Raw genomic sequence first — 15,266 nt, 5'->3', positions numbered from 1 at the left:
CTAGGAAGGAATCAGTGGGATGTAACCAAACAACCACAACCACAATCTGGTAAAATCATGGCTGCTTCCAAAGTGCCACAAGAGAGATTGCAAAGTTGTTTCTACTGACAAGGGTAGTCAAAACGTAACCTGAACACAGACCTAGTAAGAAGATGAGGCTGAGAATTCAGAGGAAAGTAATCTGCAAATGACGGGCAGGGTTTGGAAACTGAAACCGCTACCTGCACTTCAGCCCGGTGGCAGAGAGCTCACATATCACATCATGGAATTACTGATGAGCAAACACAGGCACTGCCAGACCTGACACGGGTGTATCTGCTGTACGCTGCTTCAGCCCCGGCTGTGTGTGGTACCTGTGCCATTCCACCAGCCTCCTGCACCCAAAACTTTATTTCCCCTTTTGAAGTTGCCACCCTACACGGCTGTCACTCCTGCAGCTCAAAAACACGGGGACAACTGCTTCAGCCTGCTCACGGCTATCTCAACAATCAATCTGGCGAGCATTCACTAAATTGTGTTATTAAATGGATCTGACCCAGTGTCTTGTTCGGACAGTGGTCCTGCAGCCCTCGGGGCTCCGCGCAAGCCCGGACACCATTACCAGAGCCCGCGGCCCTGCACAAGGAGCCCCTTTGAACATGACGCTGTGCCTGTGCCCGATGGAGCGCACACCAGCCCCAGGTGACAGGTGTGTGGTGTCCCCAGGGCGGCCTCAGCGTCCCCGGGACAGTCTGAGTGTCTCACCGTGTCTGCCCACAGCTGGGAAGCACAAACACGTCGGGTTTCCCCACAAAGACCGCGGCGGCCCAGCCGTCTGTGGGTGCCGGGGGGCAGATCCAAAGAAGGGAGCTGTGACAGAAATGCCCTATAAAGCCGGGCCCGGGGGATGGCCGTCGAGTCTCTCCGCTTCTCCTCGGCGGCGGGGCCGAGCAGCCCAGGGCGGCTCCCAGCGGCGCAGCCCGGCTCGGCTGGGCGGCCGCGGGCGGAGGAGGGGCCGCCGCCTCTTTAAACTTGCCGTGAGGGCCGGGCCGCCCCGCCCGGGGCAGCGGGGTCCGCTCCGAGCCGGGCGGGGACGCGCCGCCCCCGGCCCCGCTCCCCTCGGCCCGGGGGCTCCCTCCGGCGCCGAGCGGCCCTCCCGTGAGGGCGCCGGGCCGCGGGCCGTGAGGGGCCCCGCCGTGCCCCGCGGGGGGAGCCGGCCAGCGCCGCCGCCTCCCGCCCGCCTCAGCCCGCCTCCCGCCCGCCATGGCCGCCCGCGGAGCCGAGCGGCGCCGAGCCGAGCGCCGCGGCAGTGCCGGGCTCTGGCCGCTGCCTGGCAGCGCCCCGTGAGCGGGGACGGCGGGCGGCGTGTCCCTGCGCTCGGTCCTGCCCCCCGTCCTCCTCCCGGAGCGGCGATGAGCGAGACCCGCGCCGGGGGAGTCGCCGCCTAGACCGGCAGCCAGGATGGTGCCCCTGCAGCCCCTGCCCCTCGTCGTGGTCCAGGGCGTCCTCCAGCTCGTAAGTCTCCGTCCCCGCGGCCCCGGACTCTCACGGGGGGTTTGGGGACACCGCTGCCTTCGCTCCGGGGAGCGCGGCGGGCGCGGTGCGCTCTGGAGCCCGGCTCCGAGCAGCCCCCCCAAACCTGCCTCCCTCAGCCCCTAACATAGTCTTGGTTTTCTCTTTTTCCTTCTTTATTTTTTTAAATTTTTTTTAAAAAAATCTTTTTTTTTCTTTTTTTATTTTAACGAAGCGGGTTTGTTTCTGTTCGCCCCGTTTGGGGATGCGGGACTCCGGCGTGCCCGAGCGCGGCGCGGCCCCGGGGGCCGGGATGTGCCGGGAGCCGCCGCGGAGCTGGAAAACAGGGATGGGGAGGGATGTGTGTGTGTGTGTGCCCAGCATCGCCGAGACTTCCCGCTCCCGGAAAGTTTTCAAGCGCATTTTTTTTTTCGCCTGCAAGACCTAGCTGGGTGTGCAGGTAGAGTCCCCTACGCTCGGGAAGCTCCCCCGTTAGTTTGGGCTTGCTGCAGCGCGCCCCAGATGTTTCCTCAATTTTTATCGGAAACTGTAGGACACGCCGGTGTTATGCTGAATATTCCGCTGCATGCGGTGGGGGAATGCGGGGACTGACGTGGCGGCAAGGTGAGATGCAGAGTGCGAAATCCGGAGCTCTGAAGGGAGGGAGGCGAGGCGAGGAGTGCGGCTGGAGACGGGCGAGGAGCTCAACTTCTCCCACGCCCGCCCAGTGCCTCGCTCCATGGTAGGGAGCGAGTGGATTGATGCTCGCGTTCATGAGGCGGGAGAGGTCATAAAGAGGAAAAAAAAAATGTATTTGCAAAAGGGTCTGGCCGTCTTCACTTTTATTTCGAAAAGGTTTTAACTGCGTTTGCTGTTTTGGGAGGAGTTTTGGTGTTATTCTCGTCAGTACCTCCTGCTGCAAAAGTTCTGCCTCTCTTCTTCCCCAGCCGCCTTGGACGCGAAAGTTTGTCACGAAGTAGTCAATAGGGAGTGTGTAATAAACCTTGAAGGGATTAAACACCCTCCTTAAGAACTGGAGTCTAGTATTACAGCGTGAGGTGATTGATTAGTTTTTGAGGAAGCTTATGTCAAATTCTAATCCGGTTTTGGATTGTGCTTGTCGTGTAATGTTTTTTGCTCCAGCACTTTATCATAGCAATGAAGTAGCGAGCTGCAGCCCTGCGATAAGGCGCACATTTCTTTCACACTCCCATCCTTTTGGACAATAAAAGGCTGTTTACATTCTTCACATTCTTGCAGCCTAGTTTCCAACTAAACAGCGCGAAGGGGTGAGGGATGGGAATGGAGAGCAGCAAATGGATTGCAAAGTTGCTGCGCAGAAGGGGACTAAATACAAACTCCTTCCTCACACCTGCAACCTCTCTCTCTCACTCACTCACACCCTCCCTTTTTCTTCCTTTTTATTTTTTTTTTAATTTTTTAAGAGCTACTAAAGGGATCAATTGCAACTTGTACCATCAGGGATGGGGTTTGTTATGCAGTGTTTTATGGATGATGTTGGGAAAGTTGCTTGCTGTGAGTGAAGGTTGGCTAAATGAAGCAGAGTTGCTGCCTTTAATCAAACAAAAATCATAAATAGCCACTGCAAGCTCTCAGGTGGATGTGGCACTCAGCTCACCCAGGAGGATTCATTTTTTTCTGCATTCTTTAGGTACAAACCAACAAGGTTTTGGAGTCAATTAGTTTTATATCAGTTAATTTGAATAATAAAGTAAAGCAAAAATACAATGTGTGAGATTTTTCAGGTGTTTTAGGTGTACCTTTTAATGCTAACCTATTGCTAAAAAGTTGTGTAAATGCATTTTGGCGTGCTGTTAGCAGAACATCTGGTTAAAGTTACAGCTTATTATAGATTAAGAAATATTTGATGTTGGTGGTAATGCACTGAATGCAAGTCTGTGCTACTCTTTGTTCTCTAGCCAGAATTTGGAGGGACTGGTGGCTTCCTGGAATCTGATTAGCAGGTTTAGAAGGGAGGTATTTGTGTTACTGATTCTTGACTTTTTCTTTCCTTCCTTAATCAAAAATCGATGTGGGTAATATTAATACTACAGTAAAGGCTCAGTGTTTCACCTAAGGGGGGAAAAAAAAAAAAAATCCTGGATTTCAGTATTGCAATACAGCAGCATTTTAGCAAATCAGAAATGCTATCATCAAACCCTTCCTGATGGGGCTATCTTAATTTTTAATAAAATCAGAGGCCTTGGAGTGAGAAATATTTTGGCACTGCATTTCAATGAAGGGAGAAGTGGTTTTTATTTTAATAGGTTGAACTTCAAATGCTGTCTTGCCTTTGAAATACCAAAGTGTGCTGTCTACTTACCTACTTCTTAAAGATGCATAAATTAGGATGAAATCCATGTGAAACTTCACAAATTTGAGGAGATTATGGCAGAGTGTCTCACTGAATTTCTGAAGGCAGTGTTAGATGATTCTTCTTATGCTGTATCTAACATTGTTCAGTCAGAAGTTTGTGTTTAGGACTTTTAAGACAGCATAGGTGTATTTTTGTGACATGCTTCTAGATTATTATTTGGATTAATAGGTGAGGTACCAGTCTGCATGCAGCAATAGCACATATTTTGCATATTTGGATGTATTAAGCAGTAAGGAAGGCTGCTATTGAGTCAGGTTAAGGTGCTAACTTGCTCCTATATAAATACATTAATTTTTAAAGCCAGGTTTACCTTCTGTTGACAATATGGAACAAAACAACAATTTGCAATATACAGTCAGTGCATGTCTGGGCTGCTATTGATAAGAAGATGAAAAATTGCTGTGTTGTGTTATTATTAATAGGTCCTCTTGCTTTGCTGTTAATTTTCAGTAAGCTTTTCCAATTGTCACATAATTGCTGAATGCCCTGTTAGTTATCTCTTCGGAAGTAATGGAGTTCTGCATGTTGAGAATTGAAGTGAGCAAAGCATAAGGATAATGCAGTTTATAGAATCCCTGCTAGGGTTTTGTTAAGTCAGGTTTGAATGCCTCTAAGGGAGGGTTGGGGGGAGCTTCTTCTGCTTCCCTGTGAATATGAGTTTGTCATTTTAAAAAATTCTTCTTGGGGGGGAAAGAAAGAAAAGCTGTCACTATCCCTTTGTGTAGGCAAGGTGTAGTCACACACACTCCCAGGCAGGACCTGTGCTTCTGTAGGGTAATCAGGCACTGACTATTGGTTTATTCTTGCATCTCTGTGGTCTGAAATTAAAAAAGGACCACAGCAGCATTTTCCAGTGCTTGTACTCAAAGTTGCTTCAGTATTCTATCAATAAACTCTCTTCTAACATTAGCATTGGGCAGAGTTGTTACTGCATTAGAAATCTAGGAATCAATCATTTTACAAACCCTTAAAAGCAGTTGATTTTTTTCCCCCAACACTGTTTATATAGATGAGAAATAATGTGGAAAAGAAGGAGAAAGGTTGTTAATTTAAGATTTTTCTCCACCGAGTTTGAAGTATAGCATTTGACATGAGTGAAATTTCAATGACAGTTTGTTTGTCTTGGAATTTCAAGGCCTGAAATTAACTACAGCCAAGACAGTTTTTGACAATGAAATGAGATTTTTAACAGAGGTTTGGGGTTTTTTTAACAGAATTTAAGGTTCTTAGCAACTTGAGATTGAAAGAATATTTGCTGTAGTACAAGGTACTGCTTCATAAGAAGAAATATATTAAAAGCTGAGCTAAAGCTGCCTTTCCATTAAAACTATGCATATCCTGTGAGGTGCAGAAACACAGAGATGTGGCCATTTTAATTTTGTCTTCTTCCTTCTGGCTACTTTAATTTTGTCTCCATAGCCTTGCAAATGTGGTCCAGGTAGCATGCCCTTGCAGTGAGAATCAGAAATAGGCACCATTCAAGACTCTCAGCACCATTTCAGAAAGGTAAATGCTTCCCTCTGGTCATCTTGAAGTGCAGAGATGAAATTCCATCCTCTCTTAATTTCAGGGAGAACTTTGTCATAAAATGTATTGCACCCAACCTTTCATTTGACTTTCTTTGGGGTTTTTTTGGCTTCTTTTGTTGTGGTGGGTTTTTTGGTGTTTTGTTGGTTTTGGTTTTTTGGTGTTTTTTGGGGTTTTTTTTCTGATGCTGTAGGCATTAAGCCTATGTTTCCTTGTGTAATAAAGTAATGTAGGTAACCCAAGAACTGCAGGTAATTTGGAGCTAAAGACAGATCAACAAATGCTGTTTTCAGCAGATGGAGAATTTATTACTCTGAATAAGGAGTTGTGTCTTAAGGTGGATGAGGCCAGGCTTAGTTTACACAGGAGGTTCACAACTCAACTTGTCCTTACACCACATCTTCTGACCTAGCTCCCTGAAACTGGTAACTGATATTTTTCAGTTTATTTGTAGGTTGACCAGGGCACAGAAAGATTACAGATCCTGTTTAAAATCTGTACAGCAAGACTTGTTTGATTCATGTTCAGTAGGCCACAAGATGCCCGGGGCACATAAAATCAAAGTCTCAAACTTTCCATCTGTAACACACAAAGAATTTTCCTGCCATTGTAAAGCACTTTGAGAGATGTCAGAGCTGTGCTGGAAGTGTAACAGACAGGGAAGTGAAACGGAAAGAGTGGTGAAGCCCCACCAGTGAAGCTCCAGTGCTAAAATAGGACACTCATCATTCCCACCTTTCTGGTTTTCCTCCTGTGCTTTGGTTTCTGCAAGAAGGGAACTCAGGGAGGGGAGCTGAAAGGGAGCAGCAGAAATCACCCGCTGACCTGGACATTAGAGCATCACAGAGGTGCAACTCTGCCCTGGGTACACCAAATTCCTTCACTGTTAAAACTTTTACCCTTAGTCAACACTTCACAAATAAAACTGTACAAAGAGAAGCAAGAGCTGCTTGGGAAATTTGCATTGGGGTGCCAGCAAATTTGCTTGTGGTCTGTGGGTGAGGTGTTGACCTTTCTGTGATCCAAGTGTTGAATAAGACACACGGTGATTCTTGAGCACTTCTGGTAAAGAGCTGCAGTGAGGAAAGGTCAGTGTTACTCTGTGCTGAATGGTTTTAAGACAAAAGCTGAGATTCCATAGGTGAGGACTGCATCAGAAACAGAGTGAGCTGGTCGGGTGCTCAGAGAAGCCTGTACCTTTGGATCTTTCACACCGATTTGTCAGTATATCAAAACCAGAGACAAGGACGGGAAAAGGAAGGGTTTTTTTCGGGTTTGTGCTACACATTTAACAGGACAGTCCATTTGCTATGTTAATCTGTCTTCGTGTCCTGATTTTTGCCCACTTTAACACACCGCTTTGCTGTACCCGTTATAAAGCACAAACACCGGCTGTAAAATCTTTGCTAGATCAAATCTAGCAGAACTGGAAAACAGGAGGGTGGAAGTTCCCATTCACGTGGCTATTATAAATTCATCCTGAACTTGACTTCCAAAACCACCCCTATTTTGAGGCGGCTTTGGCCTTTCACTTTGAGTCTTAAATATGTTTATTTCCCCGACCCCATTCATCCTTCCCATTATGTTTCCATTCACTCAATTTCCCACTGGTTTTGTAGCTTCAGTTTGTGTAGTGTATTTAGGTACTTAAAGGATCAATCAGCATGAAAACATGGGGTGAACCTGCTAGGCAGTTTTTGCTTCCAGCAGAGCATCACCACTGTGAGGTAAGTCCGCTCTGCAGGTCAGGACTTGGAAAACAATGTTAATTCCTTTCCTGTTGGGAATCTCCTTGTGGGCTGGTGTTCTGTGTCGGCCCTAAGCTCAGTTGCAGTTAACACAGAGGTTCAAGGGTACAAATTAGGAGTGGGGAGGAGATGAAGGGCTGTGAAGTTGGGGCAGCAGTTAAGACTGAGTAGTTTTGTCTTTGCAGCAGGGATTTCAGGGCTGGTGTGATGCTCTGCTCTCCCTGGAATGGCAGTGCTTACTGTAAATATAGAATTGGAACAATCAACTATAATTTAAGGTAGATTTAAAGAGCTGTAAGAGCTGTATTTCTTGAGATAGGTTTTCTCTTTGTTCCAAATGACTGGTAGTAATAGAAGCTATTATTAGCTGGAAAGTGAAAATGAAAGAATAGGGAGAAATAAAAAAAATAAAGTGAAGAATCTAATGTCTCTAAAATCAGGTTTTATGTGCATTGGGGCCAATTATGGTTATTGTGTCATTACAGTATAGATTTGAGGCTACTCCAGAAGCCCTCATTCTGCTTCTCCAGGTCCAGCGTGTTTGGTTTATGTTTATCATCAATTGTGAATTTCTTGACATTATAGTACTTGTTTTAGGTGATGACCAGGTATTTCTAATACCATCAATCACCAGAATAAACACAACCTTAATTTCATCTTACTTTACCCATTGCCTAGGAAAATAAAACACTGTGCATAGAAGTGCTTCTGTATTTGTTCTGCTATTAAGTAGATTTAAGGGGGTCTAATGGAGAAGGAGCTGGCTGTGCTTGAGGCTGACCTGGAGGAAAAAAGCCCTGAGACTTAGCTGAGGGAATAAGAGGTGAATATGAGGGAGAGAAAGATGATGGTTGTAAACCAGCCCCGTGGGCAGGTGGAATCAGCCTGAGAAGTTCCTACAGGCAGAGAAAGACAGACTGACAATGACCAGGAATATTCCCACAGTAACAGAGCTCTACTTGTGCATGAAACCCAGGTGGGTGAAATACGGGACCTTGAAGTGTTTTGTCCTTCAGTGCTGCCTTTCTTCTCCTCACAAGCACCTGCTGGTTGATTCTGTTGTTCATAACGTGTTTGGGAAGTTGGAATTCCTGTTCCCAGTGGGAATTTAAAGGTCTCATTGGCAGTGGTTTGTTCTCAGTCCTTTGACTGTAGCTGTTACTTGTGTTTCTCTGCCATTAGGAGCCTAAACCTAGGCAAGGTGTTCCCAAGTTGAATTTTTTCCTTGACCCAGGCAGATGGGTGGTTCCTATAAGAAAACTTCTGAAATTGTAGTACAGAAATAGGCACATAACAGTAATTTTATAGTGCACTGTAATTGGAGTTCGTGGCACTTCATAGTCAAGATGTGTTTACATGTGTGTCATCGTTATTTGGGAAACTAAAGACATAAAACAGAGCTTAGAGGCAAATTTTTAATCTTCACCCCAGTAGACCAGAATATTCTGCATAGCTGAGTCTCTCTTTCCATGGCCCATCTCCACACCAAGGCAAAGAGCTGCTGAATCTGATCTTAACTGGCTGACAACAGGGGCATTTTTGGAGTGGTGTCGTTTGGACCAAGGCAGGAGTGAAGCCCCGTCCTTCATTTTCTGGAGCAGAGTGCCAGGGAGAGGGTTAAAGCCTTCGGTGTTTTCCACTCATTAAACTAACAAAATGCTAATCACCTTGGTGGAAAGATTCGCAGTAGATAATGTTACTGTGGCACCACTGACTTATCGGGGCACTTTAAATTCGGTGTTTGACCACCTCAGTCTTTTTTGAAACCGATTCAATTTTGCCCATTGACTCCTTTCAGGTCTGTTACCATTCCAGGCAAGAAAAAGACTGATGCTAAACTCCTTGTGGGGCTGGGACAAATCCTGTGGTACAGCTGCAGTTGTGTGCCAGCTTCTGCTGCCGCCCTCTGCTGAGCTGCTGTGTCGGTTTCCAGACATCTAATTACTCTTCCAGTGCTGGAAACATCCATTTTTTGAGTTAATTCTGAGTCAAACTGCACTGTCTTTTGTGCTGAATGACAAATCCATCAGTCTTCTTTGCCTTCCCCTGGCTTGGGTCTGCTCACTGCTGTGAAGAAGTTTCTGACTCTCTAGGGAGCTTTTCTAAGCTGCATTCTGCTGTGAGCTGCCTGCTTGCTCCCTCTGATTCTCTCTCCCTCCGTACTCCATCTTCCCGAAGTTTTTTTTCCAAGCAGAGGATGCTCAGTTCCTCTGGGAGAACCAGCAGCTTCCTTCCTTTCCTCTTCCTCCTGGACATGCCCCTCGATCCAAAGTACAGCAGCCCAAGAGCAGGCAGAACAACTGCCTTCCTTTCTACTACTCAGCTTCAAAATTTTTAAATTAATTAAAAAAAAAATTAAAAAAAATTTTCTTAATTTTTTTTGAGGAAATAAATTGTTAGAGCTACCTTTCCAGAATCCAGTGGTTATCTGTTTGCCCCTTGTGGATGGCTTCTGTCCAAGCTCTCTGGTAGCAAATCAATCCAAAGGTTTATCAGCTTTGGGTCTTAGGTTGTATAATGTATTTCCAGAGTGTTTCCATTTCAAATTGTCCACTTTTTAACTCATTTGTCACAATTCCAAGTCTGAGTGGATATCCGCTTCCAAAGCACATGACTGGAATATGATGTGAGGATTGGTTTTTAAGGAGCAATTCTTATGGAACTGTAGATGTTGTAGATTCTGCCCTAAAAAGCATTTGTTTTTAAAAAGCATATTTTCCCCCTCTGTGTAGGGACTCCCTCTGCCTGTGAAGGTCTTATTGTGGCAGTGAGCTGTGTTGTGTAAAACTTTGATCCAAGAGATGCAACCAACTGCATTTCTACCACATTACCATCCTGAGGCACAGAAGGGGTTTAGTTTTTTTATGCTTTTTCTCCTTCCCCCTGGAACCCATGTTCCCAGGTTTTTTGGTTTGGGGTTTTGTGGTTTTGTTTTTTTTTTTTTTTTTTTTTAATATCAGTTTTGGTGAAATCACGGTTAATGTCTTTCCCTAAAGTTCTTAAAGAGTGGGAAAGCCATTCTCATCCATCTCACTCTCCAAGTCTTTTCTCATTTTTCTTCTGACTAGAATTCAGTATCCAGTTTCTGGCACCAAGCAAAGCTAGCTTAAAATAATACCAATATCTTGAGTGTCTGACAGGGGGATAAATGCATTGTTGAGTTAGGACCTATTTGATTTAAATTAAATAAAATGCCTCTAAATGTAAGGATGAACAAACATGACATACCTCAAACTCAGATCCATTTTATGGTGTTCACCCCATAATCCTTTCGTTCAGACACGTGTGACCTATGTGTTATCAGCAATGGGCAGCCTAACACTGCAGTAACCAGGGAATTCAAACTCCATATTTTATTCAACAAACATTTTTGTAGGTATTGGATGGGATCTGTTACTCTGCTTGCATAGACTGAGGGTTCAATGTTGCTGTTTTTAATCCTTGGTGTTGAACAATGGAGGAAAGAATAAATTTAAAATAGCAAACTTTGTATCTCTGCTGACTAAGGACACCATTCTGCAGAAATTTGCCTTTTGGTGAGTTTGCATATTCTTTCAATGAACAGCACAGTTATATTTTTGGTGGAATAATAAGATTAATATGGGGACAAATATAAATATAATGGCTATTGTATCTTTCCTGTGTTTCAATAGATTGGATTGTCTTGTCTATCCAGAGTAACTACTAGATTTATTTTTAAATTTTTTCAGTAACTGTCAGGGAGATGGAAATTTTTTTCTTTTTAGATGTTGAAACTGCAGTCCTGATATTACAGCTCAGTAGTCATTGACTGACTTGTCCTACACCAGTGAAATCCTTCTGTGCTTTCAGGGAGTATTGACATAAACTCAGTCTGTGATCAGTTATTAATAAAGCCTGCTGAACATGTGCCCTATGTCCCTATTCCTTTCTCATCCACTGCAATTATCTAACAGAAATTTAATTATCCTTGGGATCACCAGCTCTGATCCAACCAAAGAGCACAGAATGGTTGAATAGTTCTTTCAGTGATAGGCAACAGCATCACAGGAAGTTTGATTTTCTTAAGAAATGGGCTAAAATAGCATTTGAAGCAGAAACAAGGTTGAAAGCCAAAACCCACCTGCAGAGCAATCAGAAGTCCCCCAGGATGTCCCGGGGTGTCCACATTTTGGTGTTGTGGACAGACATGTAGAGGCTGCAGAAGAGCTTGTAATCTTTCCTTGGCTGTAAATGAAACATGGGCTGTTGTAAAATTTGTTCAGTTCTGACTCATCCTCAAAATACTCACCTGGAAAAGGAGCAGTGATCAATTTTAGTGGGGGCAAGAAAACCTACATAAATTCAGTTGGTTTGTTTGGGTTATTTTCCTTGTTTCTTCCATTTGAGAATAACATCTTGACTAAATGTGGTCAGGAGTTTTCTACACACGCTTCTGGAAAATCCAGTCATTAAAAGATAATACAGAGGTTATCGATATCATGACTCTGAATTAAACACCTGCAGATTGTGTCTGGTTCCTGAGAATGAGATTCAGCCAGCTCTCCATGCAGAAGGAAAGCTCCAGAACAGGGATTGCAGGCATGCCTGCTTCCACTTGGACTAGCAGGCTTTTTAAAGGTAGGTGGGTGGCTTAAGGTAGAGCAGTATTTAATAAAAAAAGAATAGAATAGGTAGAAAAGAATAGCTTTTAGTGAGTAATGAATATACAGGTGGTATCTCCATACTCTTTGCACAAATAAGTCAGTGCTTATCCCATGGTTACGATGGCAGAAGGGAAAATGAGCTTGGATCTCTCAAGACAGTATCAGATTTATCAGGGGAGACAGTATTCCACAGCAGGGTGCTCAGTCCCTGCCCTCAGCGGGACTGAAAACTGCTCGGATTTACCTTGAAGAGACACAATAGGTACCAATATGTTCATTTATTTGGGTGGGAGGTGGAATATGTACAAATTCAGTGAGAGCAGGAAAGTGACTGTCCCTGCACTTACCTGAGGATGTCCTTGCTCCTGCAAAGAGACAATAGAAAATGAAGCATGGTGGAAGCATCACTGCAAGCATTTTTTTCCTCTTTCTGCAACCTTAGTCAAAGATGTGTGGAAGTATCCTTCAACAGAAATCAAGGAAGGAATGCCTGGGGTGTATTCTGGAAGAGCCCATCCATGGATTAGCAGCTTGGGTGCCTGGTGAGGTGTGCAAATTGAAGGGAATTTGCAGTCTTAAAATGTAAGGACCGCTTGGGTCATGTGTCTTACTGTGTGATTATAGATTTAGGCACCAGTTATGAAACTGGGCAGGAACTGCATTTGCTGTCTGTCACTCTCCCTGCTTTTGTTGTTCTCCTTATCAGCTGGATCCCTGGAAAGCTACCCAATACCTTCCTGTGATGTAGGATTGCTGACGATAAACACTTCCTAGTGCTCTTCCTTAGTGGTTTTTAGAAGGTCCCATGATAATCCCTAGGAAATCTCACAGCTGATGCTATCATGTTGTTTAGTTTTTCCTAATACTATGCACAAAGTTTTCTCAATTCCTTCACTTTATGCTTAGCTATCTTCTTTTCTAGCACTCTTGAGACACTTTGTTCAGGATGAATTATTTGCCTGTTCCTGGGCTCCTTTTCCTCAAAGATCTGCAACATTAGCACTTGTGAGTCACAGCAAGTTTTGCCTCTTTATTGATCTTTTCTTCTGATTCTGAGTGTTTGGAGTAATTTACCTTTTTTTTTTTTTTTCCCTTGCCTCTTTCTTGTTGGTTTTCACAGAACACCTTACTGGAAAGATATGTGCTGACCCAATTTGCTTAGACAGTATCTTTTAACCCTAACACAGAGAAGTCTTGGAGAATATGGCAATTTCTCAGATTAAGAAAATGGGCTCGATTCAGGAGGAAGACATTATATTCTGAATAATTCTCTTGGAATCTTTTTTCTACTTCAAATTGTGATGCTTTCACTGCCTTGTTTTGTTTTATGGGCATGTGATGTAGACAGGTTGGGTTTTTCCTGGACATCTGCAGCCAGCCCCTGAGGATGGGACACTGTGTGTGCTCTGTGGATATTCTGAAGATGTGAACTACGTGACTGTATTAGCACCATGCATGAGCTCACAGGCACAGCCACGAAGAGGAGGATGAATACAGCTGGAAGGTTTTGGTCAGCTCAGAGCTTAGGGAGAACATTCTTGTATCTACCAGAAACATTACCAGTCTCCTCATGAAGTATTTCCACTGCAAGTTCTTCAGGGGTGTCAGTGCTCTTGAGTAAAACTGATAGTGTCTGAAAAGAAAAATACCAGCAGGAAATACAGATAAACAGATTGTACACCTAAATGTTTCGCTCAGTCCTTAATTTCCTATTAAAGAAATATCTCATGAATTCCCAAGGGATACATTTGTTGGCAAGCAGTGAAAACCTTTGTAGCTGTCAGTGTGTAAGGAAAGCTTCTCTTGAAAGATGCTATTAAAGAATCACATGTTCTGTTGATATAAACCTGATATTGCTTCAAATTTCCTATTACTGAAAGAAATACATTTAGAGTAGTCTGTAAAATAGTCCTTTTGCCTGGAACCACCACCTTTTCTTATACAAGTCATCATCTTTAATAGATAAGCTTTCCATTAAGAGCTAGAGAAGGTGCTAGTTTTTCTTTCAGCAGTTAGAAATAAGAACAATAAACGTGTGGGGGAAATGCACCAATTTGGTTAGGAACATCAAAGTGTGTTCCTATCTGAAATATAGACAAATCAGTTCAGAGAAAGCTCCAAGTGTAGAATTATTGACCCTGGAGGATAAGATACAGAATAACCTTCCTAGGCTGTACTTTGTCAATTTTAAGTAGTGTTTGCAAGGTGAATAGTTTAACAGTCTCATCCTCCCTCAGCAAAATGTTAATAGCAGATTGCATCACAGCTTTTAGAAAAAGTTTTTTTTTTTTCCCTTTATAAATTGCACTGCTGTAGAAGTATATTAATGTTCTACATATCTATTAATCTTCTGTAAGATAATATGAATAAATCTAAGTGATTGATGTGATTCATAAAAGCCCATAATTGTCTCTTTCTTTCTGATCTGGTTGCTAATTTCATGATTCTGGGGCCAACGGGTTGAGCCCTCTCTGTGGTGTGTAGGAATCCTTAAAGCAGTGGGGTCTGTGGGTGCTACATCCAAGTGAAGGGTGAAAGATTAAACCGGGAGATCACAGGGTTAAAAAGGGGGTTTAGTCTCCTTAATATAAATAGTAGTATTATTTATAATAACAATAATATTTAGGAGACAGAATATTTTAGTCTCATTAAATATAAATACAAATCTCATAAATTAACATGTGAGATTAAATTCTTCTTTCACGTGGTGCTAAGTGCATGTCTGCTCCGTGATATTTTGAAACCCACCAGGCCAAAAAAAAAAAACCCTGTTTTATTCAAAATGCTTTTGAGCTATCTATTCCCGAAATGCACTGTCTTCCTGACAGCTCAAATAGGAAGCAGTCCTGGATGTATTGCCAAGCATCCTGTGCCATATTCAGTATGCATATGTAAGACAACATCCTGGGAAGCTACCAGATGAATTCTGTCCTTTAAGTTTACCGCGCAATACAAATATGACTTGTTTCAAGAAACGTGTACATTAGAAACAAGGGGAAAATATTGCTGAATTCAATTAAATGCCAATCAAAGCCTTGAATTCATATAATCACCTTTGGTTCAACATCAACAACTGTCAACAATATATTTTGAAAATAACTTTTTAATGAAATCTGAAGCAAACAAGATTGTTTAAATCATCTTTGGGAAGATTAGTTTCCAGGGGGAGTTATTCTGTTATACTGTGATTTCCAGCAGCTACGTCAAATCTCTTCAGTAGGGTTGGTGATTATGGACAGAGTGATTCAAAGTCCATCTGTGAATTTACTCTGCAGTCTTACAAGAGAACAAGACCCTCCCTTGCTCCTGATGTCTGCTTAGAGTGTGACTCATGAACCACTGCCTTCTGAGCCTCAGTCCAACTGCTTTTCACTCAGCTGTCCCCTCATCAAGGCACCAGCATCCCAACTTGGGGACAGAAGTGCTTGGGAGGCTGTGTCAAAACCCTGGACAAAGCAGGTGATGTTCCTCTTCTCT

The 15,266-nt window shown here is 43.6% G+C and overlaps 1 protein-coding gene across 2 annotated transcripts in view; it reads left to right on the top strand.

Annotated features, from left to right (window-relative positions):
* Positions 1–1,195: 1,195 nt before the first annotated feature.
* The window catches only part of NXPH2 (neurexophilin 2), a 35,182-nt gene continuing 21,111 nt past the window's right edge, over positions 1,196–15,266 (top strand). The window contains exons 1-2 of one of the 2 annotated variants that reach the window (XR_010744033.1): positions 1,196–1,494; positions 12,910–14,187. Coding sequence is in view for 1 of the 2 variants with exons in the window: in XM_066323171.1 (XP_066179268.1) it covers positions 1,441–1,494 (54 nt within the window). In the remaining variant the exon portion in view is untranslated. Of the gene's footprint in view, positions 1,495–12,909; positions 14,188–15,266 lie in introns of those variants that run through there. The other variant, XM_066323171.1, reaches the window with a different exon arrangement.

Source organism: Sylvia atricapilla, chromosome 7, assembly GCF_009819655.1.
Source record: "Sylvia atricapilla isolate bSylAtr1 chromosome 7, bSylAtr1.pri, whole genome shotgun sequence".
In the NCBI taxonomy this organism is placed as follows: domain Eukaryota; kingdom Metazoa; phylum Chordata; class Aves; order Passeriformes; family Sylviidae; genus Sylvia; species Sylvia atricapilla.
Note: the sequence above shows the minus strand (reverse complement) of the source record. Positions and strands in the feature narration are given on the sequence as shown.